Below are 26,590 nucleotides of genomic sequence, written 5' to 3'. Positions count from 1 at the left end.
CAGATGCGCTCCTGAGAGTTAGTGGGGTCCCCCCGAGCGCGCTCCAGTGCGCCCCTGAGTATCGCCCCGCGACCCCCAAGGCCCCGAGGGCCCCCTAGGTGTCCCCCGAGGGCGCCCCCCAGAGCGGCCCTGCAGACCCCGAGCCCCCAGCCCCTCTAGCCCCCCGGGAACCCCCGGGACCCCCGGGACCCCGCCCCCCCGGGCCCCCGAGCGCGGGCTGGGCGGGCGCGGAGGCAGGCGCGGCTGCGCGGGGCCGGGGCTGGCGGGGAGCCGGGCTGGGGGCGGGGGGCGGGCGCTCCCCGCGGGAGCCGGGGGGTGGGGAGCCCCGGCCGCGCCAGCTCGGCGGCCTGCGGGCTGGGCTGAGCGCGGCGCCATGTGGACGGGCGGCCGGCGGCCCGGCCGGCTGCGGCGCGCGGTGAGTACCGGGGCGGGGGGTGCGGGGCGGGGCTCCCCGGCGTCCCTGCGCCCCCCGCCCGGCCCCGCCCGGCCCCCTGCCCGCGCCCCGCGCCCCGCCCCCGCCGGCCCCGGGGTCCCGGGCCCCCGACGCGCGCGCGCCCGCAGGCGGGTGGGGCGGGGCCTGGCGGGGGGCGACGGCCGCGGGGACCCCGGGCTGGGGGCCGGGCTGGGGGCCGGGCCGGGGGCCGGGCGGGGCCGGGCGGGGGCGACGGCCGCGGCTCCCCGGCGGCGGGGGCGGCCCGGACCCCCGCGCCCCGCACCCCCGGGCCCCCGGGCTGCAGGGGACGGGCGGGGAAACTGAGGCCGGCGCGCCCACCCCGCGGGGACCCGCGCTTCCGCTTCCTGCCGCCGCCGAGGCGCTTCCTGCGCGGCGGTGTCGCTGTCGCCGGTGTGCAGCGCGGCGTGGGCGGCGGCGGCCGGGGAGGGCCGGGGCCGGGGCGGGTGCGGGTGCGGCGCGCCCCCAGCTCAGCACAGGCCGTGCCCCGCGGGCCCCGGACAGGCAGGGTGCCCCCCACCCCGGGCGCCCTGGCGTCGCCTGGCAGGTGCCCCCGGCGAGGAGGCGGTGGAGGCCCCGCGGCAGCCCCTGGTTCCCTGTCGCCGGGGCGGTACCGGCAGGTGCGAGGCCTCTGGAGCTGCTCCGGGCGCGGGCAGGGCCGGGGGCTGCGGCAGGGGGACCCCCTCCGCCCGGGCCCCCCAGGTGCACCCTGACCTGCACCCGGCCTCCCTCCTACCTCCCCGCAGACCCTGGGGCGCCGGAGCCCGGGCTGCTGGGGTCTCTGCCAGGGGGTGGGGGACCTGTGCAGGTTAAAGGGATGGACCCGGGGCGAGGGTCCCCAGGGGCTGGAAACGGGGGGCGCGGGGGCACATAGTTGTGTTTAATGAACAGCTACTGGCAGTCGGGCCCAGTCTAAGTATTTCCACATCCGTCTCCATGGTAACACTGAGGGAGGGCCCCCACTCCTCCAGGCTGCACTGAAGGAATGAATGAATGAATGAATGAATGGGTGTGTGGATGGCTGCATGGGTGAGAGGACCAGCAGCAGCAAAGAATCCAGGCAGCTCGCCAAAAGCACATAAGGAACCCCAGAAAATGTCCAGCCCCTATACCCCCCACCCCCCAGGCTCTCTGTGTCCAGGCCTAGAACTGTCCCTGGGTCCCCAGACTGGCCAGTGTGTGCAGTGGGCAGTCCCACGTGGTCACTATGGTGCCAGGCTTCTCACGCTCAAGGGCCTGGGGCAGCAGCTGGCCAGCACTCCCCTGGTTGTCTCAGTCTGAAAGGAATGAATGAACCAGTGAAATGAATGAATGAATTCTACATCCGCTCAGTATAACCCTGCAGGCATAACCCTCTCTGTGGTGCTGGGGGCTCCGATCATGCTGTGCAAGAGTTTAGTTTGCCAAGAAGTTGGCCAGAACTGCAGGAGGGACACCCCTGGGCTCAGCCATCCCAACCAGGTGGGCCCTGCCATCATTAGCTCCCTGAGAGGACCCTTTGGGGACAGACCTCCCCGGAGACACACACTTTGGAGCCCACAGGTGGTCAAACCGGACAAAGATGGCAGGCTGGGAACAGGGAGCAGACATGAGGGACAGACAGCCGGGGGGCTGGCAAGGGAGGCTGGGATAGGGGATAAAGCATGGTGTGTGGACATGGGGACTTGGGTGAGGAGTAGGGAGGCCAGATGTCTGGTGCCCGAGGCAGGAGAGCCACATACCTGGAGGGAGGGCCTAGAGAGCAGTGGGTAACTGGGAGGGACAGGAAAGGCACACCTGTGGGAGGTCCCCACTGTCCCTCAGGGGTCTCCCCCATGGTCACTGCTGGAGGAGAGGGTGGACAGATGGGGGGGCTGGGGCATTCTGACAAGAGGACAGACCAGGCTAGGGGTGCATGGATGGGTGGACTCAGGGGCCAGCAAGCAGGCAGGGACATGGCTGGAGGGCACAGGCACTGGGGAGTCATGGAGGGTGGCACAGGGTGGCTTCTGGAGGGAGAGGCCAGGTGAGGCAGCAGGTGACAGGAAGGGTCAAGGCCAGGCCAGAGGGTGAGTCACCTGCTGACCTCACGCTCAACTGTGTCTTGCTCAGGACACTTGTCTCAGCTTCATCCCAGTCCAGTGAGCACGTGGCTGGTTGGGCCTTAGGCCTCCCCAATGGCATGTGTCACTTGGAAGCAGCTCTGTAGCCCCTTGTAATGACAAGTCACCTGCTAGGGAACCCCAGAGGACTTCCTGGAAGAGTGGGTTGAGGGCCGTGAGGCAACCATGGCCCATGGCCACCTTCACAGGGTCTCTGGCCAGCCAGGAACTCTCTAGAGCTCTGAAGTCCCCAGGGAGGGTGCTCAGACCCCCTGGGTGCCCTGTCCCTTAGAAAGGGCCACTCTGACTCTCAAGTGTGTAGGACACAGGGTCCCCTGAGCCCCTGTCCCCCACCCAGGTGGCACCCAGGGTTCTCTCCCAGCCTCTCTCCCAGGGGAGCAGGGTGGGTGCAGGGCCTGGGGGCCCCTCCAGGCCTGCTGTCTCCCAGCCCAGAGCCCTGGGTGGGCCCTCTGCTGGAGGGGGCGGGGCGGGGTCAGGGGGGGACACGGCCGGGTGGGAGGGGCTGCGGCAGCCGACATCCTCCCGGGCCTGGGCCCAGGCTGAGCCCGAGGTTGTTATGACAACAGGGGAACCAGCTCAGCAGCCTGCAACTCCAGAGCAGGAGAGTGGGTAGCCCCACCCGGACCTCTCCCACCTGCCCGCTGCACCCCAAGGCAGGGAGTGAGGGCACCCCTCCTTGCGAGTGCTGGCCCTCAAGCCCAACCCCCCTAGTCCACCCCCACCCCCCCATATTCCCCAAAGTCTTGCTGAGCCGTGGGGGGGGGTGGAGCAGGGACATGGGGGGGGGGCGGCCCCGGGGCAGAGAACAGAGCGCTGTGACCTGATATGCCTGCTCCCCATCCCGCTGTACTCCTCCCTCCCCACCCCCAGGTGCCCAGGTGCCTGGGTCAGGGCAGGTGCACCTCAGGCTGAGCTGTGATGTGTCATTCACTCATCTTATGTGGGCAGTGGGGAGGATGGCTGAGAATCGGGGCTCTCCCTCTGTTCTGGGCTGCCTGAGGCCAGTGCCCAGTGGCTCAGCGGTCACGCAGATGCCTTTTCTTTTTCCTCTGTCGATCCATTATCTTAAGTTCAGCCACAAGTTTGCTTCGGGATGCAGGGAAGTTGCTTAGTGCCACTATCATTCCCATGCCCCAGGCCAGGACCAGGACAGGGAGAGGGGAGCTGTGCCCTAGTCCTGCCACCGGCAGGTGTCAAGGAGCCTGGGAAGGATAGTCTTCCCAAGACAGCCAACAGAGAGGAATGGGAGGGCAAGGGTGATATGACCGACCAGACCTGCTGGCTGTGACCTTCCCCAGTCCCGAGCCACACTCCCATTTGCTGGATCGATTTGGGGGCCGGAGGCCCCGCGTGTGTGTGTGTGTGTGTGTGTGTGTGTGTGTGTGTGTGTGTGTGTGTGTGTGTCAGGGTGTCAATGGGAGGCGGCCCCAGGGAAGGAGGCAGGGGGAGGGGGCGGTAAGCTGGGCACATTGCAGGGCCTGGTCCTCCATCAGCAAGATGCTCCCAGGAGCTGCACGAGCCCCCCAGAGGGCAGCGGGCAGGGGGGACTTAGCCAAGGGTGGGCAGCCCCCCAGCCCCGGGCAGGCCCCCCATGAACGGTCGGCCCAGCCACCCCAGACAGTCCCCGGACCTCTTGCCCGCCTGGGCCACAGGCAGGAGGCCAGGCTGCCCTTCTCCAGGTTCCTGGATGAGGTTACAGAGCGCGTCCTGCACCCCGGGACCCTGGAGGCCCTCAGGGGCACCCGAGCCCACAGCCCTGAGCCCCCCCTGAGTGAGCGAGGTCCGGACCCGGCCCAGGAGCCCCGCACAGCAGCCGCACCCCCCCAGCTGCCCATAGAGCCCGCCGTCCAAGCCCCAGGCAGAGAGGGACTGGTCCAGGCCAAGGAGCCCCCAGGAGATGTGGGCATCGGGGTGCTTGGACCCCACCAGACTGCTGGCCCCTGGGGACCTCCAGGAGGGGTGAGTCCGCCTACATGCCCCCCACCCCCTTTCACTGCCCGCGGAGGGTGGGTCCTTGAGGATGGACCCCCAGTTGGGGGAAGGCAGGGTGCTAGGACCCCTGCAGAGAAGTGCCCCTCCCCACAGAAAAGAGGCCCCGAAGCCGGCTCTGAAGGTGGGGTACCGTTTCCAGTTCCCCAACTGTTACCACGTGGGGTGTGGGCCAGAGATGCCAGCTCTTCCAAAAATTTTCAGTGGAAGCCAAAAATATGGATTTTAAAATGTAAACTCTCCCGGTTTTGGAAAAAAAAAAAAGTTGGCTTCAATTTTTTATGAGGAAATTAAAACCCTCGAGCAGGCCAGATACAACTGGCAGCTGCCGGGATTTCTCTCCGGGGGCCAGTTCACTGCCGGGGGCCACCCGCCAGGCCAGCACCCCAGGGAGACTGCGGCCAAGGGGCAGGGCCATGGGGAAGCTGGGTCGCATGCCCTGCTCCTGTGTGACCTCCAGCAGGTGCACCCCACCCCAGGGACAGGCCTCAAACCTTGACCTGCCAGCACCCCTCCTTCCACGAACATTCAGCCCCTGACCAGCTGGCCCAGCAGGGTCTCCAGCTGGACTGTGCCCCCAGACTCACATGCTCTCCTCCCCTGAACTCAGGGCCACCTGGCCACACTCTAGTCAAGTCCCTGGAGACCGCAGTGAACGCTCAGCACAGGGTCCCACCCTCAGCCCCCACCCACCCTTGGCCCCTTCACGCCCGGCCCTGCCCTTCCTGCCTCTCTCACTGAGGCCTCTGAACCCACCACCCACCCACCAGCTGTGTCAGTGCTACAGACACAAGGTAGAAGCCCAAGTCTTCACAAAGGCCCCCCAACTGGGACCCCCAGGCCCTCCCACTATGACTCCAAACCCCCTAACTCAGCCCTGCTCTGCACTGTGACCCTCCCAAAACCCCCAGCTCAGCCCTGCTCCCCACTGTGACACCCCAAACACCCATCTCAGCCTGCCCCCGTTGTGACCCAAGCCCCCCAACTCAACCTAGCTACTCACTCTGACCCCCCAAGCCCCCAACTAGTCTTGCTCCCCACTATGACACCCGAAACACCCATCTCAGCCTGCCCCCCGTTGTGACCCAAGCCCCCCAACTCAGCCCAGCTCCCCACTGTGACCCCCCCAAACACCCATCTCAGCCCAGCTCCCCACTGTGACCCCCCCAAACTCCCAACTCAGCCCTGCTCCCCACTGTGACACCCCAAACACCCATCTCAACCTGCCCCCCCGTTGTGACCCAAGCCCCCCAACTCAGCCCAGCTACCCACTGTGACCCCCCCAAGCCCCCATCTCAGCCCTGCTCCCCACTGTGACCCTCCCAAAAACCGCCACTCCGCCCAGCTCCCCACTGTGAACTCCCAAACCCCCAACTAGTCCTGCTCCCCACTGTGACACCCCAAACACCCATCTCAGCATGCCCCCCGTTGTGACCCCAAACCCCCCAACTCAGCCGAGCTAACACTGTGACCCCCCAAACTCCCAACTCAGCCCTGCTCCCCACTGTGACACCCCAAACCCCCACCTCAGCCCTGCTCCCCAGTATGACCCCAAACACCCCAACTCAGCCCAGCTATACACAGTGAGCCCCCAAGCCCCCAACTCAGGCCTGCTCCCCACTGTGACCCCAAAAACCCACAATTCGGCCCTGCTCCCACTGTGACACCCAAGGCCCCCCAACTCAACCCTGTTACCCACTGTGAACACCCCAAGCCCCCCAACACAGCCCTGCTCCCCACTGGGCCCCCCAAACCCCCAACTCAGCCCTGCTCCCCACTGTACCCCCCAAACCCCCCAATTCAGCCCTGCTCCCCACTGTGACCTCCAAACCCCCCACTCAGCCTGCTACCCATATGACCCTGAAACCCCCAATTCAGCCCTGCTCCCTGCTGTGAACCCCCAAACTCTCCCAAATCAGCTTTACTCCCACTGTGACACCCAAAACAACCTGCTCCCCAATAGGACCCCCTAAACTCCCAAACATAGCCCTGCTCCCCACTGTGACCCCCCAAACCCCCAACTCAGCCCTGATCCATACTGTGAAGACCCCAAACCCCCAACTCAGCCCTGCTCCCCACTGTGACCCCGCAAACCCCCAACTTAGCCCTGATCCACACTGTGAAGACCCCAAACCCCCAACTCAGCCCTGCTCCCCACTGTGAATCCCAAACCCCCCAACTCAGCCCTGCTCCCCACTGTGACCCCAAACCCCCCAAGTCAGCCCTGCTCCACACAGTGACCCCCCAAACCCCCCAACTCAGTCCTGCTACACAGTGACCCCCCAACCCCCCAACTCAGCCCTGCTCCCCACTGTGACCTCCCAAACCCCCCAACTCAGCCCTGCTCCCCACTGTGACCCCCCAAACCCCCCAACTCAGCCCTGCTCCCCACTGTGACCTCCCAAACCCCCAACTCAGCCCTGCTCCACACTGTGCCCCCCAAACCCCCCAATTCAGCCCTGCTCCCTGCTGTGAACCTCCCAACTCTCCCAAATCAGCTTTACTCCCACTGTGACTCCCAATCTCCCCAAAACAACCCTGCTCCCCAATAGGACCCCCTAAACTCCAAAACACAGCCCTGCGCCCCACTGTGACACCCCAAACCCCAAAATTAGCCCTGATCCACACTGTGAAGACACCAAACCCCCAACTCAGCCCTGATCCACACTGTGAAGACCCCAAACCCCCAACTCAGCCCTGCTCCCCACTGTGACCCCCCCAAACCCTCAACTTAGCCCTGATCCACACTGTGAAGACCCCAAACCCCCAACTCAGCCCTGCTCCCCACTGTGACCCCCCCAAACCCTCAACTCAGCCTTGATCCACACTGTGAAGACACCAAACCCCCAACTCAGCCCTGCTCCCCACTGTGACCCCCCAAACCCCCAACTCAGCCCTGCTCCCCACTGTGAAGACCCCAAATCCCCAACTCAGCCCTGCTCCCCACTGTGACCCCCCAAACCCCCAACTCAGCCCTGATCCACACTGTGAAGACCCCAAACACCCAACTCAGCCTTGATCCACACTGTGAAGACCCCAAACCCCCAACTCAGCCCTGCTCCCCACTGTGACCCCCCAAACCCTCAACTTAGCCCTGATCCACACTGTGAAGACCCCAAACCCCCAACTCAGCCCTGCTCCCCACTGTGATCCCCCCAACCCCCCCAACTCAGCCCTGATCCACACTGTGAAAACCCCAAACCCTCAACTCAGCCCTGATCCACACTGTAAAGACCCCAAACTCCCAACTCAGCCCTGCTCCCCACTGTGACCCCCCAAACCCTCAACTTAGCCCTGATCCACACTGTGAAGACCCCAAACCCCCAACTCGGCCCTGCTCTCCACTGTGATCCCCCAACCCCCCAACTCAGCCCTGCTCCCCACTGTGACCTCCCAAACACCCCAACTCAGCCCAGCTCCCCACTGTGACCTCCCAAACACCCCAACTCAGCCCTGCTCCGCACTGTGACCCCCCAAACCCCCAACTCAGCCCTGATCCACACTGTGACCCCCCCAAACCCCCAACTTAGCCCTGATCCACACTGTGAAGACCCCAAACCCCCAACTCAGCCCTGATCCACACTGTGAAGACCCCAAACCCCCAACTCAGCCCTGCTCCCCACTGTGATCCCCCCAACCCCCCAACTCAGCCCTGCTCCCCACTGTGACCCCCCAAACCCTCAACTCAGTCCTGATCCACACTGTGAAGACCCCAAACCCCCAACTCAGCCCTGCTCCCCACTGTGATCCCCCCAACCCCCCCAACTCGGCCCTGCTCCCCACTGTGACCTCCCAAACCCCCCAACTCAGCCCTGCTCCCCACTGTGACCTCCCAAACCCCCCAACTCAGCCCTGCTCCCCACTGTGACCCCCAAACCCACCAACTCAGCCCTGCTCCCCACTGTGACCCCCCAAGCCCCCCAACACAACCCTGTTGCCCAATGTGACCTTCAAAACCCACCAACTCAGCCCTGCTCCCCACTGTGACCCCCCAAACCCCCAACTCAGCCCTGCTCCGCACTGTGACCCCCCCAAACCCCCAACTCAGTCCTGCTCCCCACTGTGATTAAGCTCACCAAGCATCCACCTGCCAGAGCCTGCCTCTCGCATCCCTGCCCAGTCTTTCTCACTATTATTTTGTTTTGTTTTGTTTTACCATGCTGTGGGGGGTGGGGGGAGAGGAAGAGAGAGAAAGGGAAAGAGGGAGGGGGAAAGAGAGAAGCAGAGCAACCATCTGGCACTTACAGCTCGGAGTTAAACCCGGGACCTCCGGTGTCCGGCCCAGTCCTTGGGTGCTTGCTCTGGGCACTGATAGCTTCTTGACAAGCAAGCCTGGTGCACTGCTCTGGCCCTGCGGTGCTGGGATGTGTCAGGGACCCCACGCCACTCACCTCCTTCCTGCCTCCCAGTTCACCCTTTGGGTGGTTCTCAGGGACAGCCCTGTCCTCAAGCAGTCCCTGGCATACTTACTGCTACCCTGGGGCTTACAGACTCTGGGGCTGGGGGGGGTCTCAGCATGGGGGGACTTACCTGAGCTCATGCAGCTCTCACTAGGGTACTCCTCAGGCACATCAGCAGTCACAGGCCTGGGAGGCTTGGTGCTGATAGGATGCCTTTCAGGGGGCCCAGCAGACCTCTGAGGCCCAGGGCTAGGGTGTTGGGGAGGGCAGGGTCCTGGGAACAGGACAGAGGGGGCTTTGGAGCCACTGTCACAGCTGCCGCTGGAAGCCCATGTGTCAGGGGACACAGACCCAGCACCTGCTCTCACCTTGTCCTTTTGGGGGGGTTGTCAGAGTGGGTCTGACACAGTGGTCACACTGAGCAGGCCACTTTGGCAGGTACAGACCCGCCAGAGTCCTGGGCAGGGGGACCAGGGGCCCGGCATGGAACAGGGCACAGAACCTGGAATCCTGAAGGGTGCTAGGACCTGGCATCGGCTGAGGGCTGGCAGGTGGCTGGAGGCCCCTGCAACCCCCAGGAGTGTGCTGGGGGCTCTTTGCTCTGAGGGTCCCTCTGGGGAGCCCCCAGTTCCTCCTGTGATGAGGGCACTGCCACTGCCCCCCTCCCTGCTGGGCTGTGCTCTGCTCTCTGAGGAGGCTGCCTCCGTCCACTGGGTTTCCTAGGAGGTCCCCAGGCAGGGGTAATGGACACAGGGTGTAAAGTTGACCATAGAGGTGCAGGCTCTTGGCGGCCAGGTGGCTTGGGTCCAGGGCTGAGTGGGGGCTCGGAGGGAGGGGTTTCGAGGTCTCAGGCCTCCCTTGAAGCCTCTTGGGGAGGAGGGGGGTCCCCAGACTGGCCTTTTAGAAGCGCTGAGACAGCGACTATGAATAATTAACGCTGGGTTCCTTAGAATTAAATTTTAATGTGTTCTTATTAATTTTAGACAAACTCCCTGACAGGCCCTTCTCCTGAGTGAGTGAGTGAGTGCCCCATTGCGGGTGGGGAAGCCCCAAGAGTGGGTTCCCCCTACGCCCTGCTCAGGAATGGGGCCAGGGTGGCCCCAGGAACAGCAGAGCCGGCTAGGAGGTGTGGGGCTGGTGCTGCTGCCTTGCCCGGGGGCGCCCAGCAGAAGGTGGCCTGGGCTGGGGTCCCCCGGCCCGAGAGCCCCAGGAGGGCCTTTGTGCCCCCAGCAGCGCCAGGCTCCGTGGGCGGGCGCACCCACACGGGCTTGGGGCTGACCCAGCGGACTGGCTCCTCCTCCTGGGTGCTGGGTGCCAGGCGCCGGCGCAGGGACCGGACGGGACGACGGGATGGGACGGGACTGGACGGACACAAGGCCTGCGAGGGGCACCTGCTGTCAGCCGCGCACTGGGGTGCAGAGCGCCGACATGGGGACCCCCCGAGGTGGGCCTGGGGCTTGGGGAAGGGGGTCTGGGGGCAGAGGGAAGGGGGCGGCCGGGGGCTTAGTGCAGGGGCGACGGCCTGGCAGGGGTGAGGGGGTCTGCAGAACTTTGGGCGCAGGGGGAGCGGGGCGGAGTGGGGGGCCCCGGGGTCCCGCGCCCCCGCCCGCCGCGGGATCCGCGCCGGCCCGGAAGGCCTGGTCCGAGCGGCCGGCGGCGCCCTCGCCCGGCGGGGCTGCGGGCTGCGGGTTGCGGGCGGCGGGCGGCGGGGCCCGGGCGGCGGAGCGCGCTCCCGGCGGGCGGCGGGCGGCGGCGGCGGCGGCGGCGGCGGCGGGATGGGCAGCCACCAGTCCTCGCAGGTGCGGGGCCGGGGCGCCGGGCGAGGGGAGCGCAGCGCGGGAGGGGCTCCCGGGGTCACCGGGCCGGGTGGGCGGGGACGGGGGCGGGGGGACAGGCCTGAGCCCCAGAACCCCAAGCCCCATAGCCCCGGATCCCCCGCCACGTCGCGGGTCCCCGAGCCCCGCGCCCAGACCCCGTCCCGCACAGGGTTCGCGGTGGGCCGCGTCCTCCGGGGCTGGGGGCGAGGGGGGTGGCCGGGGGGGTCCTCTCCAGGGCTCCCGGACCCCCGAGTCCCGGACCTGCGCCCCAGGGGGCGTAACTCGGCGCAGGCTGCGCACCTGTTACGCGGCCGCGGCCCGGGGCACCCCTGGTCCTGGCAAGGGGGGCAGGGGGCGGGGGCCGGGGTCCGAGAGCCGGGGCGCACCCCCCCGTTGACCCCAGTCTGTCTCCCGCAGGCCTCCGCCGCGGACATGGAGAAACTCAGGTGAGTGGGGCGTCCTTGGGGGGCGGGGGGCTGGGGGCGCAGGTTGGTGTTGGGGGTCCACAGGTGCGGTGGGGGGCGGGTGGGGAGCCAGGTCCCGGGAGGTGTAAGGCGGCCAGGGCGGGGCCCGGGGCGCGGCGACGCCACGGGGACCTGCGCCGGGGCGGGGGGCCTGGGGTCTTCCCGTTTTGAGGAGGGGGCTCCCGGACGCCCCCCGACCCCCAGGCCCCCGGGGTGGGCGCCCCGGATCGATGGGCACCGGTGGGGGGGGGGCGCCGTCCCTAGCCGGCAACACTGGCCGGTCCCCAGCTTTCAAGTTTCTGCCTAGTGGGGGCGGGTGGGGGCGGTGGGGGATGGGGCCGGGGTGCGCGTCCCGGAGCCATTTTGGGGGAGCCCCGCCGCGCCGTCTGGGGGTGACCCCCGCGCCCCCTTCCTTCCCGGGGGACTGGGACTAGAACCTTCACGGGCACCGCGCGGTCCCCTCGGGGCAGGAAAGCCAGGGGCTGCAGGGACCCCATTTCTTCCGCGACCCCCAAGGCCACCGCACCCCCACTTTTGGAGCCGCCCCCCCTTTTCCTTCCGGAAGGAGCCGAGGCTGCGGAGCAGGCCGGGCCCTGGCAGCTCTCCAGCGCCCTCCCCTGCCGCCCCCCGGCCGCGCACCCTCCTCCCTGAAGGGGCAAGTCCCGGGGGTCTTAGGGGAGCAGCCCTGCCTTCCCAGAGGGCCCCGCCCCCCAGGTGCACCCCCAGGTGGGGTCTGGGCAAAGGTGGGCGTGCGGAAGCAGGGTGGGCCGGCGGGGGTCCCTCTCCCGGCAGCAGGCTGCACTGCAGGCTGCGAGGGTCCCAGCTGGAGGGGGCGGGCGGCGGGCACACACACAGGGGCTGCTGAGCTGGGCAGGCCCGCCCCCCCTGCCATCCCACCCTCCAGCACCCTGGGGCCCAGTCTCCAGGGGGAGGGGCACTGTTGGGGGGAGGACAAGGCAGCATTCATGAGGGGCCCTAGGACCAACCTAGGAGTCCCCCCATCCGGTCCCTCTCTCCCTGCCCACAACCAGCCAGGCCTCCTGAGCCCCCATCTTTGTAGCTGGGTGCTGGGGACTTGGCTTAGCAGAGGGTGGGGCATGTGGGGATGGGAGGTGGGCTTCCTGGGAGCCAGGTAGGGCGAAACCAGGGGAGCAGTGGCCTCCCGGAGGTGAGTCCTGGGCAGGGACAGTGTGTGTGGGGGGACAGAGGCTGCTGAGCCTGCAAGGAGGCTGGGGGGTGGGAGTGGACTCTGGGACTGGCAAGACTGGGACCTCCCCAAAACTGGGGGTCCCACCCTGCTCCTCCTCCTCACCCCCATTAGTGCTCAGAGCTGCTGCCCAGAACCTTCCTTCCTGGAGGCTGGGGGAGGCAGGGAAGGTCTGGACCAGGTGGGGGTGCAGAGGGGGGTGGGGCTGTGGGTCCTGGGGTGTCCAGAGGTGGGTCCCCCCTCCTGGGCCCTGGAGAAGAGGACCTGCACCCCAGTGCTGTGCCAGGAACCATCCGGGCTCATGGAGGCCCTCCCTGGGGCCACCCTTTGTGCCCCCCATATCCCCACCCACTACAGCCTAAAAGTCTCTCCTCTGCCTGCCCCTCAGAGACTCCTCCCAGCCGCCCCTGCAACTGGAGTGAATGGGCAGCCCCCTTCTCCTTGTGACCCTCCTGTCCCTCACCCCAAGGGGGCTCCCCTCCCCCCAGGAGTCTTCCCAGGGCTCAAATTGAGGATGGAGGCCTGAGGTACAGGGGGAGGGGGGCTTCTTAGACCCTGTGTGACTGTGGTAGGGGGGTTCCTCTGGTCTGGCCTGACCTGGCCCACACTGGGGCCGCTGTGTGGCTCTCACTGCCTCTGGCTCCGTGTCACCAAAGGTGAGACACAGGGGGACACAGAGCTGGCCCAGCTGGAGGGGGGTGGCAGAGTTGTCCCAGACGTGTGCTTGTGAAGGAAGTGGTGTCACAGTGGTGGTCTTCTGGGGGCTTTTTGTCTGGACCTCAGGGATCACAGCACCGTGCGTCCCACTACCCAGGTGGCACTGGAAACCAGGTATACAGGTGTGGTGGCTCAATGTGACATCTGTCCAGGTGTCCACAGCAGACCTTGGGGGCCTAAGGCTGCACCCCCTACCCCCAGCCTCTGCAACTCAGTGCTGGGCATGGGCTGGTGACAGTGGCTTCTGGGGTGCTGTGCTCCGTGCCCCAGCTTTTGCCGTCCTCCACCCTGGTCACAGCTGCTCCCCATGCGGGGACACAGGGCCCAGCTGGCCGTGGGGGAGCACGATGGCCCCCTGTGTCCCCCCTTGGCAGGCCCTTGGGGCAGGAGGGAGCAGTGGCCTCCTGCATAGGGAACACAGGGACAAAGTCACCCAGATGAGAAGCCACTGCAGCATGTGAAGGATGACAAGCAATTTGGTGTTGCTGGAGCATGACTGGGAGCCTTAGGGACACGGGGGGGGGGGGGACTGGCTCTGCCTCCCCCCCGTATCTGGGAGCTCAGCCCCCCGGGACCGCAGCCCACCAGGCCCCAGCTATGGGAGCCACAGGATATACCTCCATCCTCCCCCCCCCACCCCAATCACTGTGTCTGTCACCTGCGGGGCAGGGAAGGCTTCCTGGAGGAGGTGACATGTGAACCAAGGGTCACAGGCAAGCGCAGGGCCTGTGGGGAGGTGGGGTTTGGCTTGAAAGCAGAGGTGCCAGGTCAGCCCAGTGAGCTGAGAGGTTTTTTTTTGGGGGGGGGAGTCTGGGGGTGGTCCCCTGTCTCCATCCTGGACTGAACTGCACAGGGGAGCAACCCACTGCCCCCAGGCCTGGGCACACCCCTGGAAGGCTTCCCCCACCCCCAGAGGCCCCCTCACAGCCCCTGTTGCTGGAGTCCCCAAATCCTGTCCAGCCAGAGAGCAAGTCACTGCCCCCACCTGTGGAAGGTCAGCTGAGAAGGTGGGTCAGAGGCAGCCCTTCTGTGTAGATGAGGAGCCCCCCCAGCCCCCCACAGTGAGTCAGGCTTCTTCATTTTTTCTTTTCTTTTCTTTCTTTCTTTCTTCCCCCCCCCCCCTTGGGATCAAACTGTGACCCTTGAAAGTTTTTTCTGGCTTTTCATCCTGGTGGGAGGAACTGGGGCACTTCAGAAAGGCCGAGAGCCGAGGGCTGCCCAGCTCGGTGCCCACGGCAGGTGTACTGGCCTCAAAGTTGGGGGAGGGGGGTCGAGGGCGAAGGTGGCCCCCTGCTGCCCCCCACCACCAGCGAGGCCAGCTTTCTGGGTCAAAACCTCAGCTGACGTCAGGAGCCTCTCAGGCAGGCCCCAGAGCACCTACCTGGCCAGGCTGAGGCTCTGGGTTTAAGCCCCAGCTTCACATGTGCCAGAGTGATGCTCTCTGTCTCTCTGTCTCTCTGTCTCTCTTTAGTAAATATCTACACACAGAAAAAGAATCCATAAGAGAGATGGGCCCATGGACCCCCGCACTCTCCCTGGCCATCTGGAGGGGGTTCCACACAGGAGTTCATGGATGGTGGAGCAGTGCTGTGGTGTCTCTCTCACTGTTTTTTAAATATTTATTTCATGCTGAGAAGACAGCACAGTGGTTCTGCAAAAGACTCTCCTGCCTAAGGCTCTGAAATCCCAGGTTCAATCCCCAACACCACCATCAGCCAGAGCTGAGCAGGACTCTGGGTAAAATAATAGCAACAACAACAATAATAAAAATAATACAATGGGGCTGAGGAGACACCATAATGGTTCTTCAAAAGACTCTCCTGTCTGAGGTCTTGAGCTCCCAGGTTCAATCCCCAGCACCACCATCAGCGTGAGCTGAGCAGGGCTCTGGTGTCTCTCTCTCTCTCTGTATCTCTCCCTCTCATTAAAATTACTTTCTCCTTCTCCTTCCTCCTCTCCCCCAGGATTATTGCTGTGGCTCAGTGCCTATACTACAAATACATCACTCCTGGTGGCCACCCCCCCCCCATTCCTTTCTATTATACTTAACAGGACGGAGAGAAATTGAGAGGGAAGGGGAAGATAGAGAGGGAAAGAGAAAGACGCCTGCAGCCCTGCTTCAGCACTCATGAAGCTTCCTCCCTGCAGGTAGGGAGCAGGGGCTCAAACCCAGATCCCTGTGCATGGTAATAGGTGCACTTAAGCAGGTATGTCACCGCTCAGCCCCCCCTCCATATTTTAAAAAACTGAAACACACCTAAAAAAATAAAAGTAAGTAGATATTTGTTTATTCCTTAATGAGGAGAGAGAGAAACCAGGGCACAGCATAGCTCAGTATGGTGGTGCTGGGGATTGAACAGGAACCTCCGGGGCTTCAGGCCTGCACATTGGTGTCCAACAAGCCAAAGTGGCTCTCTCTCTGCTGGGATATCGCTTGGTAGGCCCCACCCAGCCCTCCTGCGAGAGTCTCACAGCAGAAGCCACTGTTTTTATTTTAAAAGCTCAGATCTTGGCCTGCGTCCTGGAACGCTAACCATGGCTGCTGGGCAGGAGGGGACAGGTTTCCCCGGGGTGTGGGGGGGCTCGCATAGGCCTGAGGCAGACCCCCCCCAGCCCTGCTGCCCCCACCCTGTCAAATAAGTCCCCCCAGAAGTGGTCATCCCCGGGGTGCTGGCTCCAGCAGGGACCCCATTTCAGCCTCTGCACTCAGCCACCGATGGGGGACCTGGGGTTCAGCCCCCCCCAGCAGAGGCCACCTGACCCCCCTGGGCTGGCACGAGATGGCTCAGCAGGGAGAGGGCAGGCTTCGCCACACACGAGACCCAGGTTCCAGTGTCCCCTGTCCTGGGGAGACCTCAGAGCTGCCTGTCGGCCTGGAACCCTGCTGGTGACAACCGAGTCTGAGTCAGTAGAAACTATTGGCTCGGAAAGCTCGGTCCTTCGGTGTGTTACCAGGATGTCCAGGATGCGGGGTCTGGGGGAGCCCACCCCCATCCCCCAAGGAGAAATCAGAGCCTCAAAATCCAGGGTCCTGGAGGGCTTCCTGGAGGAGGGGGCCTGTTGGGGGTGCTGGGCCAGGGTGGCACCTGTGTCCTCAGTGTCCGTGCAGGCGGGGGAGCAGAGCCCGGGCGCGGGGGCGCGGCGCGGGGGGCCGCTTAGCGCAGGGGTGTCTCGCAGCGCGCTGCAGGAGCAGAAGGGCGAGCTGCGCAAGCGCCTGTCCTACACCACGCACAAGCTGGAGCGGCTGGAGACCGAGTTCGACTCCACCCGCCATTACCTGGAGATTGAACTGCGCCGTGCGCAGGAGGAGCTGGAGAAGGTGACTGAGAAGCTGCGCAGGTGAGAGGCGGGGTGGGGGCCTGGGGCACCTGAGAGCACCAACCTCACATTCACACACACCCCTGCATGAACCTGACCCCCACACTGAACCCTGCTGAGCCCTGACCCCTCACACTGCACCCTGCTGAGCCCTGACACCTCACACTGCACCCTGCAGAGCCCTGACCCCTCACACTGTACCCTGCTGAACCCTGACCCCTCACACTGCACCCTGCTGAGCCCTGACACCTCACACTGCACCCTGCAGAGCACCGACCCCTCACACTGCACGATGCCAAGCCCTGACCCCTCACACTGCAACCTGCAGAGCCCTGACAACCACACTGCACCCTGCAGAGCCCTGACCCCTCACACGGCACCCTGCTGAGCCCTGACACCCATACTGCAACCTGCTGAGCCCTGACACCTCATACTGCCCCCTGCAGAGCACTGACACCCACACTGCACCCTGCTGAGCCCTGACCCCTCACACTGCACCTGCAGAGCCCTTACCCCTCATACTGCACCCTGCTGAGCCCTGACCCCTCACACTGCACCCTGCAGAGCCCTGACACCCACACTGCACCCTGCTGAGCCCTGACCCCTCACACTGCACCCTCAGAGCCCTTACCCCTCACACTGCACCCTGCAGAGCCCTGACACCCACAATGCACCCTGCAGAGACCTGACACCCACACTGCACCCTGCTGAGCCCTGACCCCTCACACTGCACCTGCAGAGCCCTGACACCCACACTGCACCCTGCAGAGCCCTGACACCCACACTGCACCCTGCAGAGCCCTGACCCCTCACACTGCACCTGCAGAGCCCTTACCCATCACACTGCACCCTGCTGAGCCCTGACCCCTCACACTGCACCCTGCTGAGCCCCGACCCTTCACACTGCACCATGCCAAGACCTGACCCCTCACACTGCACCTGCAGAGCCCTGACCACTCACACTGCACCCTGCCGAGACTTGAACCCTCACACTGCACCATGCTGAGCCCTGACCCCTCAACTGCCCCTGCAGAGCCCTGACCCCTCACAGTGCCCCTGCAAAGCCCTGACTCCTCACACTGCCCCTGCACAGCCATGACCCCTCACACTGCACCCTGCAGAGCCCTGACCCCTCACACTGCCATCTTCAGAGCCCAGATGCCTCACACTGCACCTTGCTGAGCCCTGACCCCTCACACTGCACCCTGCAGAGCCCTGACCCCTCACACTGCACCCTGCAGAGCCCTGAACCCTCACATGGCACCCTGCTGAGCCCTGACCCCCTCACACTGCACCCTGCTGAGCCCTGAACCCTCACACTGCACCCTGCAGAGCCCTGACCCCTCACACTGCACCCTGCAGAGCCCTGAACCCTCTCACGGCACCCTGCTGAGCCCTGACCCCTCACACTGCACCCAGCTGAGCCCCGACCCTTCACACTGCACCCTGCAGAGCCCTGACTCCTCACACTGGCCCTGCAGAGCCATGACCCCTCACACTGCACCCAGCAGAGCCCTGACCCCCACAATGCCCCCTGCTGAGTCCTGACCCCTCACACGGCACACTGCTGAGCCCTGACCCCTCACACTGCAACCTGACCCCCACACTGCAGCCCTGCAAAGCCATGACCCCTCACACTGCACCCTGCTGAGCCCTGACCCCTCACACTGCCATCTTCAGAGCCCAGACCCCTCACACTGCACCCTGCTGAGCCCTGACCACTCACACTGCACCCTGCAGAGCCCTGACCCCTCACACTGCCTCTTCAGAGCCCTGACCCCTCACACTGGCCCTGCAGAGCCCTGAACCCTCACACGGCACCCTGCTGAGCCCTGACCCCCTCACACTGCACCCTACAGAGCCCTGACCCCTCACACTGCACCCTGCAGAGCCCAGAACCCTCTCACGGCACCCTGCTGAGCCCAGACCCCTCACACTGCACCCTGCTGAGCCCCGACCCTTCACACTGCACCCTGCAGAACCCTGACCCCTCACACTGCACCCTGCAGAGCCCTGACCCATCACACTGCACTCTGCTGAGCCCAGACCCCTCACACTGCACCCTGCTGAGCCCTAACCCCTCACACTGCCATCTTCAGAGCCCTGACCCGTCACACTGCACCCTGCTGATCCCTGATCCCTCACACTGCACCCTGCAGAGCCCTGACCCCTCACACTGCACTCTGCAGAGCCCTGACCCCTCACACTGCACCCTGCAGAGCCGAGACCCCTCACACGGCACCCTGCTGAGCTCAGACCCCTCACACTGCCACCTGACCCCCACACTGCACCCCTGCAGAGCCCTGACCCCTCACACTGCACCCTGCAGAGCCCTGACCCCTCACACTGCCCCCTGCTGAGCCCTGACCCCTCACACTGCACCCTGCAGAGCCCTGACCCCCACAATGCCCACTGCTGAGTCCTGACCCCTCACACGGCACACTGCTGAGCCCTGACCCCTCACACTGCACCCTGACTCCCACACTGCAGCCCTGTAGAGCCATGACCCCTCACACTGCACCCTGCTGAGCCCTGACCCCTCACACTGCCATCTTCAGAGCCCTGACCCCTCACACTGCACCCTGCTGAGCCCTGACCCCTCACACTGCCATCTTCAGAGCCCTGACCCCTCACACTGCACCCTGCTGAGACCTGAGCCCTCACACTGCCCCCTGCAGAGCCCTGACCCCTCACATGGCACCCTGCTGAGCCCAGACCCCTCACACTGCCTCCTGACCCCCACACTGCACCCATGCTGAGCCCTGACCCCTCACACTGCACCCGGCTGAGCCCAGACCCTCACACTGCACCCTGCAGAGCCCTGACACCCACACTGCCCCCTGCTGAGCCCAGACCCCTCACACTGCCTCCTGACTCCCACACTGAACCCCTGCAGAGCCCAGACCCCTCACACTGCACCCTGCTGAGCCCTGACCCCTCACACTGCACCTGCTGATCCCTGACCCCTCACACTGCCCCCTGCAGAGCCCTGACCACTCACACTGCACCATGCTGAGCCCTGACCCCTCACACTGCACCCTGCTGAGCCCAGACCCCTCACACTGCACCCTGCAGAGCCCTGACACCCACACTGCACCCTGCTGAGCCCAGACCCCTCACACGGCACCCTGCAGAGCCCTGACACCCACAATGCACCCTGCTGAGCCCAGACCCCTCACACGGCACCCTGCTGAGCCCTGACCCCTCACACGGCACCCTGCTGAGCCCTGACCCCCTCACACTGCACCCTGCTGAGCCCCGACCCTTCACACTGCACCCTGCCGAGTCCTGACTCCTCACACGGCACCCTGCTGAGCCCTGACCCCTCACACTGCCCCATGCAGAACCCTGACCCCTCACACTGCACCCTACAGAGCCCTGACCCCTCACACTGACCTCTGCAGAGTCCTGACCCCCACACAGCACCCTTGCAGAGCCCTGACCCCTCACACTGCACACTGCTGAGCCCAGACCCCTCACACGGCACCCTGCAGAGCCCTGACCCCTCACACTGCCTCCTGACCCCCACACTGAACCCCTGCAGAGCCATGACCCCTCACACTGCACCCTGCTGAACCCTGACCCCTCACACTGCACCCTGCTGAGCCCTGACCCCTCACACTGCCCCCTGCAGAGCCCTGACCCTTCACACTGCACCCTGCTGAGCCCTGACCCCTCACACTGCACCCTGCAGAGCCCTGACCCCTCACACTGCACCCTGCAGAGCCCTGACCCCTCACACTGCACCCTGCAGAGCCCTGACCCCTCACACTGCACCCTGCAGAGCCCTGACCCCTCACACTGCACCCTGCTGAGCCCTGACCCCTCACACTGCACCCTGCAGAGCCCTGACCCCTCACACTGCACCCTGCAGAGCCCTGACCCCTCACACTGCACCCTGCTGAGCCCTGACCCCTCACACTGACCTCTGCAGAGCCCTGACCCCTCATACTGCACCCTGGTGAGCCCTGACCCCTCACACTGCACCCTGCAGAGCCCTGACCCCTCACACTGACCTCTGCAGAGCCCTGACCCCTCATACTGCACCCTGGTGAGCCCTGACCCCTCACACTGCACCCTGCTGAGCCCTGACCCCTCACACTGACCTCTGCAGAGCCCTGTCCCCTCATACTGCACCCTGGTGAGCCCTGACCCCTCACACTGCACCCTGCAGAGCCCTGACCCCTCACACTGCCCCCTGCAGAGCCCTGACCCCTCACACTGCACCATGCCAAGCCCTGACCCCTCACACTGCACCTGCAGAGCCCTGACCCCTCACACTGCACCCTGCAGAGCCCTGACCCCTCACACTGCCCCCTGCAGAGCCCTGACCCCTCACACTGCACCCTGCAGAGCCCTGACCCCTCACACTGCCCCCTGCAGAGCCCTGACCCCTCACACTGCACCTGCAGAGCCCTGACCCCTCACACTGCCCCCTGCAGAGCCCTGACCCCTCACACTGCCCCTCTGCAGAGCACTGCCCCTCACTGCCCCCTGCAGGGCTCACACACACTGTCAGGGGGCACCCCTCCACATGCCCGGTCCTAGCCGGCACCCCAGGGCAGGTGGACAGGGTGTGACCGAACCCCTTGAACCCCAGGATCCAGAGCAACTACATGGCGCTGCAGAGAATCAACCAGGAGCTGGAGGACAAGCTGTACCGCATGGTGAGCCCTGCCCACAGCCCCCCCCACCCACGGCCACACCCACAGCCCCGCACCCACACCACGACCGCAGCCCCACGGCCACACCCCCAGCCATGGCCCAGCCTAGTCCAGCACCCACAGGCACAGCCCCACACACAACCTAGCACCCAAGCCACGCCCACAGCCCAGCACCCACGGCAACAGTCACGCCCACAACCCAATGCCCAAACCACGCCCAGAGCCCTGCACCCATGACAACGTGGCCACGCCCATCGACACGGCCACGCCCACAACCCACCATCCGGGCCACGCCCAGGGCCACGCCCACAGTCCAGCACCCAAACCAAGCACATTGCCCAGCACCCATGGCAACATGGCCACGCCCACAGACACGGCCCCGCCCACAACCCAGCATCCCGCTGCTTAGCTAGTACTCAGGGCCCCGCACCCACAGGTGCCCTAGCACCCAAACCCTCACTTTCTGGGTGGGGTCTGGGCCGCCCCTGCAGGGCCAACACTATGAGGAGGAGAAGCGTGCGCTGAGCCACGAGATTGTCGCCCTCAACAGCCACCTGCTGGAGGCCAAGGTGACCATCGACAAGCTCTCGGAGGACAATGTGAGTCTGGGGGCCCAGCGGTGGGACTCCAGGAGCCCTGCCCGGTCAGCGTGGCCGCCAGCCTGGGAGGACAGACAGCGCCAGTGTCTGTCCCCGGGCCCGCAGGGCTGTGATGCCCGTGTGGGCGCATGGGCTCCCTCAGCGGGGACACAAGGACATGGCACACGGGACGGGATGGGCACCCAGAGGTCAGAGTTTGGGCTGCTGCTGGAGACAGGTGTCCTTCTACCACGCAGTGGACAGCAGAGGCCGGGCGAGCCCTGGGGTGGGGACAGGGCCTGAGGTCAGAAAGGTGCCAAGGCCGTGGCGTGGGGCTTCCCCGGGCTCGGCAGCATGGAGGGGCCTGCAGGGAGTGACTGGCTTCTCCCCAGGCTCATGCGGCCGCCACATGGGTCCACCTGTAGCAGTGAGAAGGGACAAAGGAGGTGGTGTGACAGCTGAGGACAGATGACAGAGGCTGGGGACAGCAGTGGAGGAGGCAGAACTTCCTGCCTGAAAGTGGGGGCCCCGGGGGGTGCTGCCCTGCCCAGAGCACAACTCAGATTCCAGCCGGCCGCCAGTGCCCAGGGGCACTTTGGTGCTGCAGTCTCTGTCAGGAAGGAGGGGGGGGGAGAGATAAAAGAGGAGAGAGAATGGAAGGGGAGAGGGAGAAAGAGAAGGAAAGGAGACAGATCAAGAGAGGGGAAGGGGGAGGGAGAGAAGGAAAGGAAGGAAAAAGAAAAAAGAAAAAAGGGAAAGAAAGGTAGACAGCACAGTACTACAAAAGACCTTCCTGCCTGAGGCTCTGAGGCCCCAGGTTCAATCCCCAGCACCACCATCAGCCAGAGCTGAGCAGGGCTCTGGTCTCTCATTAAAATAAGTAAAATATTGTGGTCCGGGAGGTGGTACAGTGGCTAAGGCACTAGACTCTCAAGCATGAGGTTCTGAGTTCAGTCCCCGGCAGCACATGTACCAGAGTGATATCTGGCTCTTTCTCTCTTTCTCTCTCCCCCCCCCTCTCTCCCTCCTCCAATCTTTCTCATTAATAAAATAAATAAAATCTTTAAAAAAGTAAGTAAAATATAAATTAGAGAGAGGAGGAGGAAGGAAAGAACAGGAGAGAAGGTGCTGGGCAGTGGAGGATCCTGTTGAACGTACGTTACTGTGCACAGGCACCCGGGTTTAAGCCCCTGTCCCCACTGTGGGGGGTTGGGGGAAGCTTCACAAGTGGTGAAGCAGGGCTGCAGGTCTCTCCTCTCTGTCTCCCCCTCCCCTCTCCATTTCTATTTCTCCTATGAACTGAAAGGAAAAGTTGCAAAAAGAAGATGGGACAGATAGCCTGACAGATTGGAGCAGGAGAGAGACATGGGGTCCCACCCAAGGGCAGGAGCTGGGTGTGCTGCCAAGGGGGACCTGAGGGCAGGGGGAAGGTCAGCTGGGGTCTGGGGGGAGTCTGAAGTCAGCTGGTGGCTCCGTGCCCTTGAGCTATGATGCCAGGGTGGGGTCTGGGGTCTCCTAGGATCAGCTCGCCTCTGGGAGAGTGGAGTGAGGGTGCTACCCCGCACCCACCCACCACAGGCACATGCAACACAATTTTCCGGAGGGACCCCAACCCTGTCCTGTTTGCCTGTTTTCATCCCCTCTAGCCCCCTCCCCACTGCAAGGCCTCTCTCTCCTTTGGGGGGGGGGCTGACCCCTGCCTGTGCCCACCTGGGCCCCCGTGTTGCAGGCGCTGTACAGGAAGGACTGCAGCCTGGCGGCCCAGCTGCTGCACTGCAGCCAGAGTTACGGGCGGGCGCACGCCGCTGCCGCTGAGGTAATCGGGAGCTCCCCACCCCAGGGCCTCCCTGCCCTGCCAGCCGGACCCCTCAGGGCTGCCCTGACCCTGTGCCCAGGCCCTGTGTCCTCCCAGTCCAGGGGGCTCAGGCCCAGCCCCTCCCAGCCAGTCTCCTGCACTCCTGCGGCCCTGCCCCCCACCCACCCACAAAACAGATCAAACAGTAACTGCCATTCCCCAAGGTAGAATCTTGGGCCACTGGCCCTGGATCTTTGTTGCATCTGTCTGTTCTGAGGGTCCAGGCCTCCTGGGGGTGCAGGCTAGGGCTCTGGCTGCAGGACAGGAGCTCCTGGCAGGAAGGGGGGGGGGTCTAGAGGTCTAGGTCAGAGCAGGTGGGTGGGTCTCGCTGGGGGGTCCTGGGTCCCCTCTGAGTGCCCTGCCCAGGGTCCCCCACTGCCCCCACCCCAGGATCCTTCCTGTCAGTCCTGCACCACCCCCACCCCACAGGGGCCTCTCCCACCCCTGCCCCTTCCCATCCCAGAGTCACCCCTGTCTGTCTCCCTCCCTGGGTGCCCCCACTGCCCCCGTCCCGCCTCAGGGTCTCCTCTGTCTGCCTTGGGGTCCCCCATCCTCCCCGGGGTCGCCCTGCCCTGACCGGGGGGTCCACCTAGTCCACCCTGAAGTCCCCCGTCTACCCCAGAGTCCCCCACCCTGGGGTCCCCTCCCATCCACCCCAGCGCCCCCCGCCCCGCCCGGGGGTCCCCTCCCGTCCACCCCAGAGTCCCCCACCCCGGGGTCCCCTCCTGTCCACCCCAGAGTCCCCCGCCCCGGAGTCCCCACCCGTCCACCCCAGAGTCCCCCACCCCGGGGTCCCTTCCCGTCCGCCCCAGCGCTCCCCCCCCCCCCCGCCCGCCCCAGCGCTCCCCCCCCCCCGCCCCGCCCCGGGGTCCCCTCCCGTCAGCCCCAGAGTCCCCCTCCCGCCCGCCCCGCCCTGGGGTCCCCTCCCGTCCACCCCAGAGTCCCCCGCCCCGGGGCCCCCACCCGTCCACCCCAGAGTCCCCGCCCCGGGGTCCCCTCCCGTCCGCCCCGGGGTCCCCACCCGTCCACCCCAGAGTCCCCCACCCCGGGGTCCCCTCCCGTCCGCCCCAGCGCTACCCCCCGCCCTCCCCGCCCCGGGGTCCCCACCCGTCCACCCCAGCGCCCCCCGCCCCGGGGTCCCCTGCCGTCCGCCCCAGAGTCCCCACCCGCCCCGCCCCGGGGTCCCCTCCCGTCCACCCCAGAGTCCCCCGCCCCGGGGCCCCCTCCCGTCCACCCCAGAGTCCCCCGCCCCGGGGTCCCCTCCCGTCCGCCCCGGGGTCCCCACCCGTCCACCCCAGAGTCCCCCGCCCCGGGGTCCCCTCCCGTCCGCCCCGGGGTCCCCTCCCGTCAGCCCCAGAGTCCCCCTCCCGCCCGCCCCGCCCTGGGGTCCCCTCCCGTCCACCCCAGAGTCCCCGCCCCGGGGTCCCCACCCGTCCACCCCAGAGTCCCCCGCCCCGGGGTCCCCTCCCGTCCGCCCCGGGGTCCCCACCCGTCCACCCCAGAGTCCCCCACCCCGGGGTCCCCTCCCGTCCGCCCCAGCGCTCCCCCCCCCCGCCCTCCCCGCCCCGGGGTCCCCACCCGTCCACCCCAGCGCCCCCCGCCCCGGGGTCCCCTGCCGTCCGCCCCAGAGTCCCCGCCCGCCCCGCCCCAGGGTCCCCTGTCGTCCGCCCCAGAGTCCCCGCCCGCCCCGCCCCGGGGTCCCCTCCCGTCCACCCCAGAGTCTCCCGCCCCGGGGTCCCCTCCCGTCCACCCCAGAGTCCCCCGCCCCGGGGTCCCCGCCCGCCCGCCCCGGGTCCCCCCCCCCCGGCCACCCCCTGGCCCCTGACGGCGCGCCCCCCGCAGCTGTCCCCGGACTTCCAGGGCCGCGGCCTGCGCCTGGACGCCCGCGGCTGCAGCCTGCCCTCCCCGCGCTGCGGCCCCGAGCCCGCCAGCCTGCCGCCCGCCGCCGGGGAGCCGCGCTGCAGCGACACGGCGCTCTACTGCCCCCGCGACGGCGGGCCGGGCCGCAGGGCCAGCGACGACGCGCCGAGCAGCGACCTGGGCTTCCCGCCCGCCGCCTCCAGCGACAGCGCGGACGACGACGGCGACGACGGCGACGAAGGCGGCGGCGGCGGCGGCGGCGCGGGCCCGGGGGCGGCGGGGGGCTTCGCGGGCTACGGCTCCCTGCCCACGTCCAGCTCCTACTCGAGCTTCAGCGCCACGTCGGAGGAGCGCGAGCAGGCGCGGGCCGCCACGCTGACCGCCTCGCAGCAGGCGCTGTGCCGCGCCGCCTACCCGGGGCCGCCCGCGCCCCTCGCCGCGCCCCGCCAGGCGCTGCTGCCGCCCGGCCCGTGGGGCGCGCCCGCCGGGGGCCGCTGGAGGCCGCTCAGCCTGGACGGCGCGGCCGCCTACCCCTTCGCGGGGCTCCCCGGGCGCTTCCGCGGCGCCCCCGCCAGCCCGCCGCCCTACGCGCGCTACCGGCGCGACAGCTGCTCCGACGGCGACGACCCGGCGGCCGAGCCCCGCTTCCTGGGCCTGAGCCCCGGCCGCCCCGACGGCGCCGCCGGCAGCCCCGAGCCGCCCCGGGACTCCGCGCGGGCCTCCCCCGAGCCCCGCGCCCGCCGCAGCCCGCAGGCCGGCCCGAGGACCGCGGGCGCGGGGCTGAGCCGCAAGGACAGCCTGACCCGGGCGCAGCTGTACGGGACGCTGCTCAACTGAGCGGCCGCCCGGCGCCCCTTTTCTAAAACGAGCCTATTTTTCTAGCGCGCCCCGTCCCTCCCTCCCGCGCACTCGGCCCCGCTCGGTCGTCGTCGGGGAGCCCCGGCCGGGGGCCCAGAGGCGCCCAGCCGCGCCCCGTGTCCTCCCCACCCCTCCCCACCCCGTGGTCGCAGCCCCCCCAGTGGGGCCGGTGCTTGTTCCCGGCGTCCCGTCCCCCCCACTGGCTACCTCAGTGCCGAGGAGGTCGTGTCCCCTGCTTGCTGTGCTGTCGTCCATGCATGCCGTCTGCTCACGTCTGTACTCGGACCATTAATAAAGACACAGGTGGACA

At 66.5% G+C, this 26,590-nt stretch overlaps 1 protein-coding gene across 5 annotated transcripts; it reads left to right on the top strand.

The window, feature by feature from the left end:
* The first annotated feature begins 284 nt into the window (after positions 1-284).
* Positions 285-26,590, top strand: BEGAIN (brain enriched guanylate kinase associated). Of its 5 annotated transcripts, XM_060181052.1 has the most exons (8): positions 333-415; positions 4,206-4,512; positions 11,177-11,205; positions 16,325-16,486; positions 21,066-21,132; positions 21,621-21,728; positions 23,437-23,523; positions 25,405-26,590. In XM_060181052.1, exons 3-8 carry the CDS (start codon positions 11,192-11,194, stop codon positions 26,257-26,259), a joined length of 1,293 nt encoding a protein of 430 aa, XP_060037035.1. In that variant the 5' UTR covers positions 333-415; positions 4,206-4,512; positions 11,177-11,191; the 3' UTR covers positions 26,260-26,590. The 5 variants fall into 5 exon arrangements, with proteins under 5 accessions (XP_060037032.1, XP_060037035.1, XP_060037036.1 ...); XM_060181049.1 differs by lacking the exon at positions 4,206-4,512 and having other exon boundaries at positions 285-415; XM_060181053.1 differs by lacking the exons at positions 333-415; positions 4,206-4,512 and adding an exon at positions 10,268-10,386.

Source organism: Erinaceus europaeus, chromosome 22, assembly GCF_950295315.1.
Source record: "Erinaceus europaeus chromosome 22, mEriEur2.1, whole genome shotgun sequence".
Lineage (NCBI taxonomy): Eukaryota > Metazoa > Chordata > Mammalia > Eulipotyphla > Erinaceidae > Erinaceus > Erinaceus europaeus.
Note: the sequence above shows the minus strand (reverse complement) of the source record. Positions and strands in the feature narration are given on the sequence as shown.

Bases quoted from the DNA above. Each gene is read 5' to 3' on its own strand.
- BEGAIN (XM_060181048.1), top strand. From the start codon at position 15,864: ATGGGGGACCTGGGGTTCAGCCCCCCCCAGCAGAGGCCACCTGACCCC. The intron at 16,487-21,065 runs GTGAGAGGCGGG...CTTGAACCCCAG, and splicing joins GTGACTGAGAAGCTGCGCAG to GATCCAGAGCAACTACATGG. The intron at 23,524-25,404 runs GTAATCGGGAGC...CGCCCCCCGCAG, and splicing joins CGCACGCCGCTGCCGCTGAG to CTGTCCCCGGACTTCCAGGG.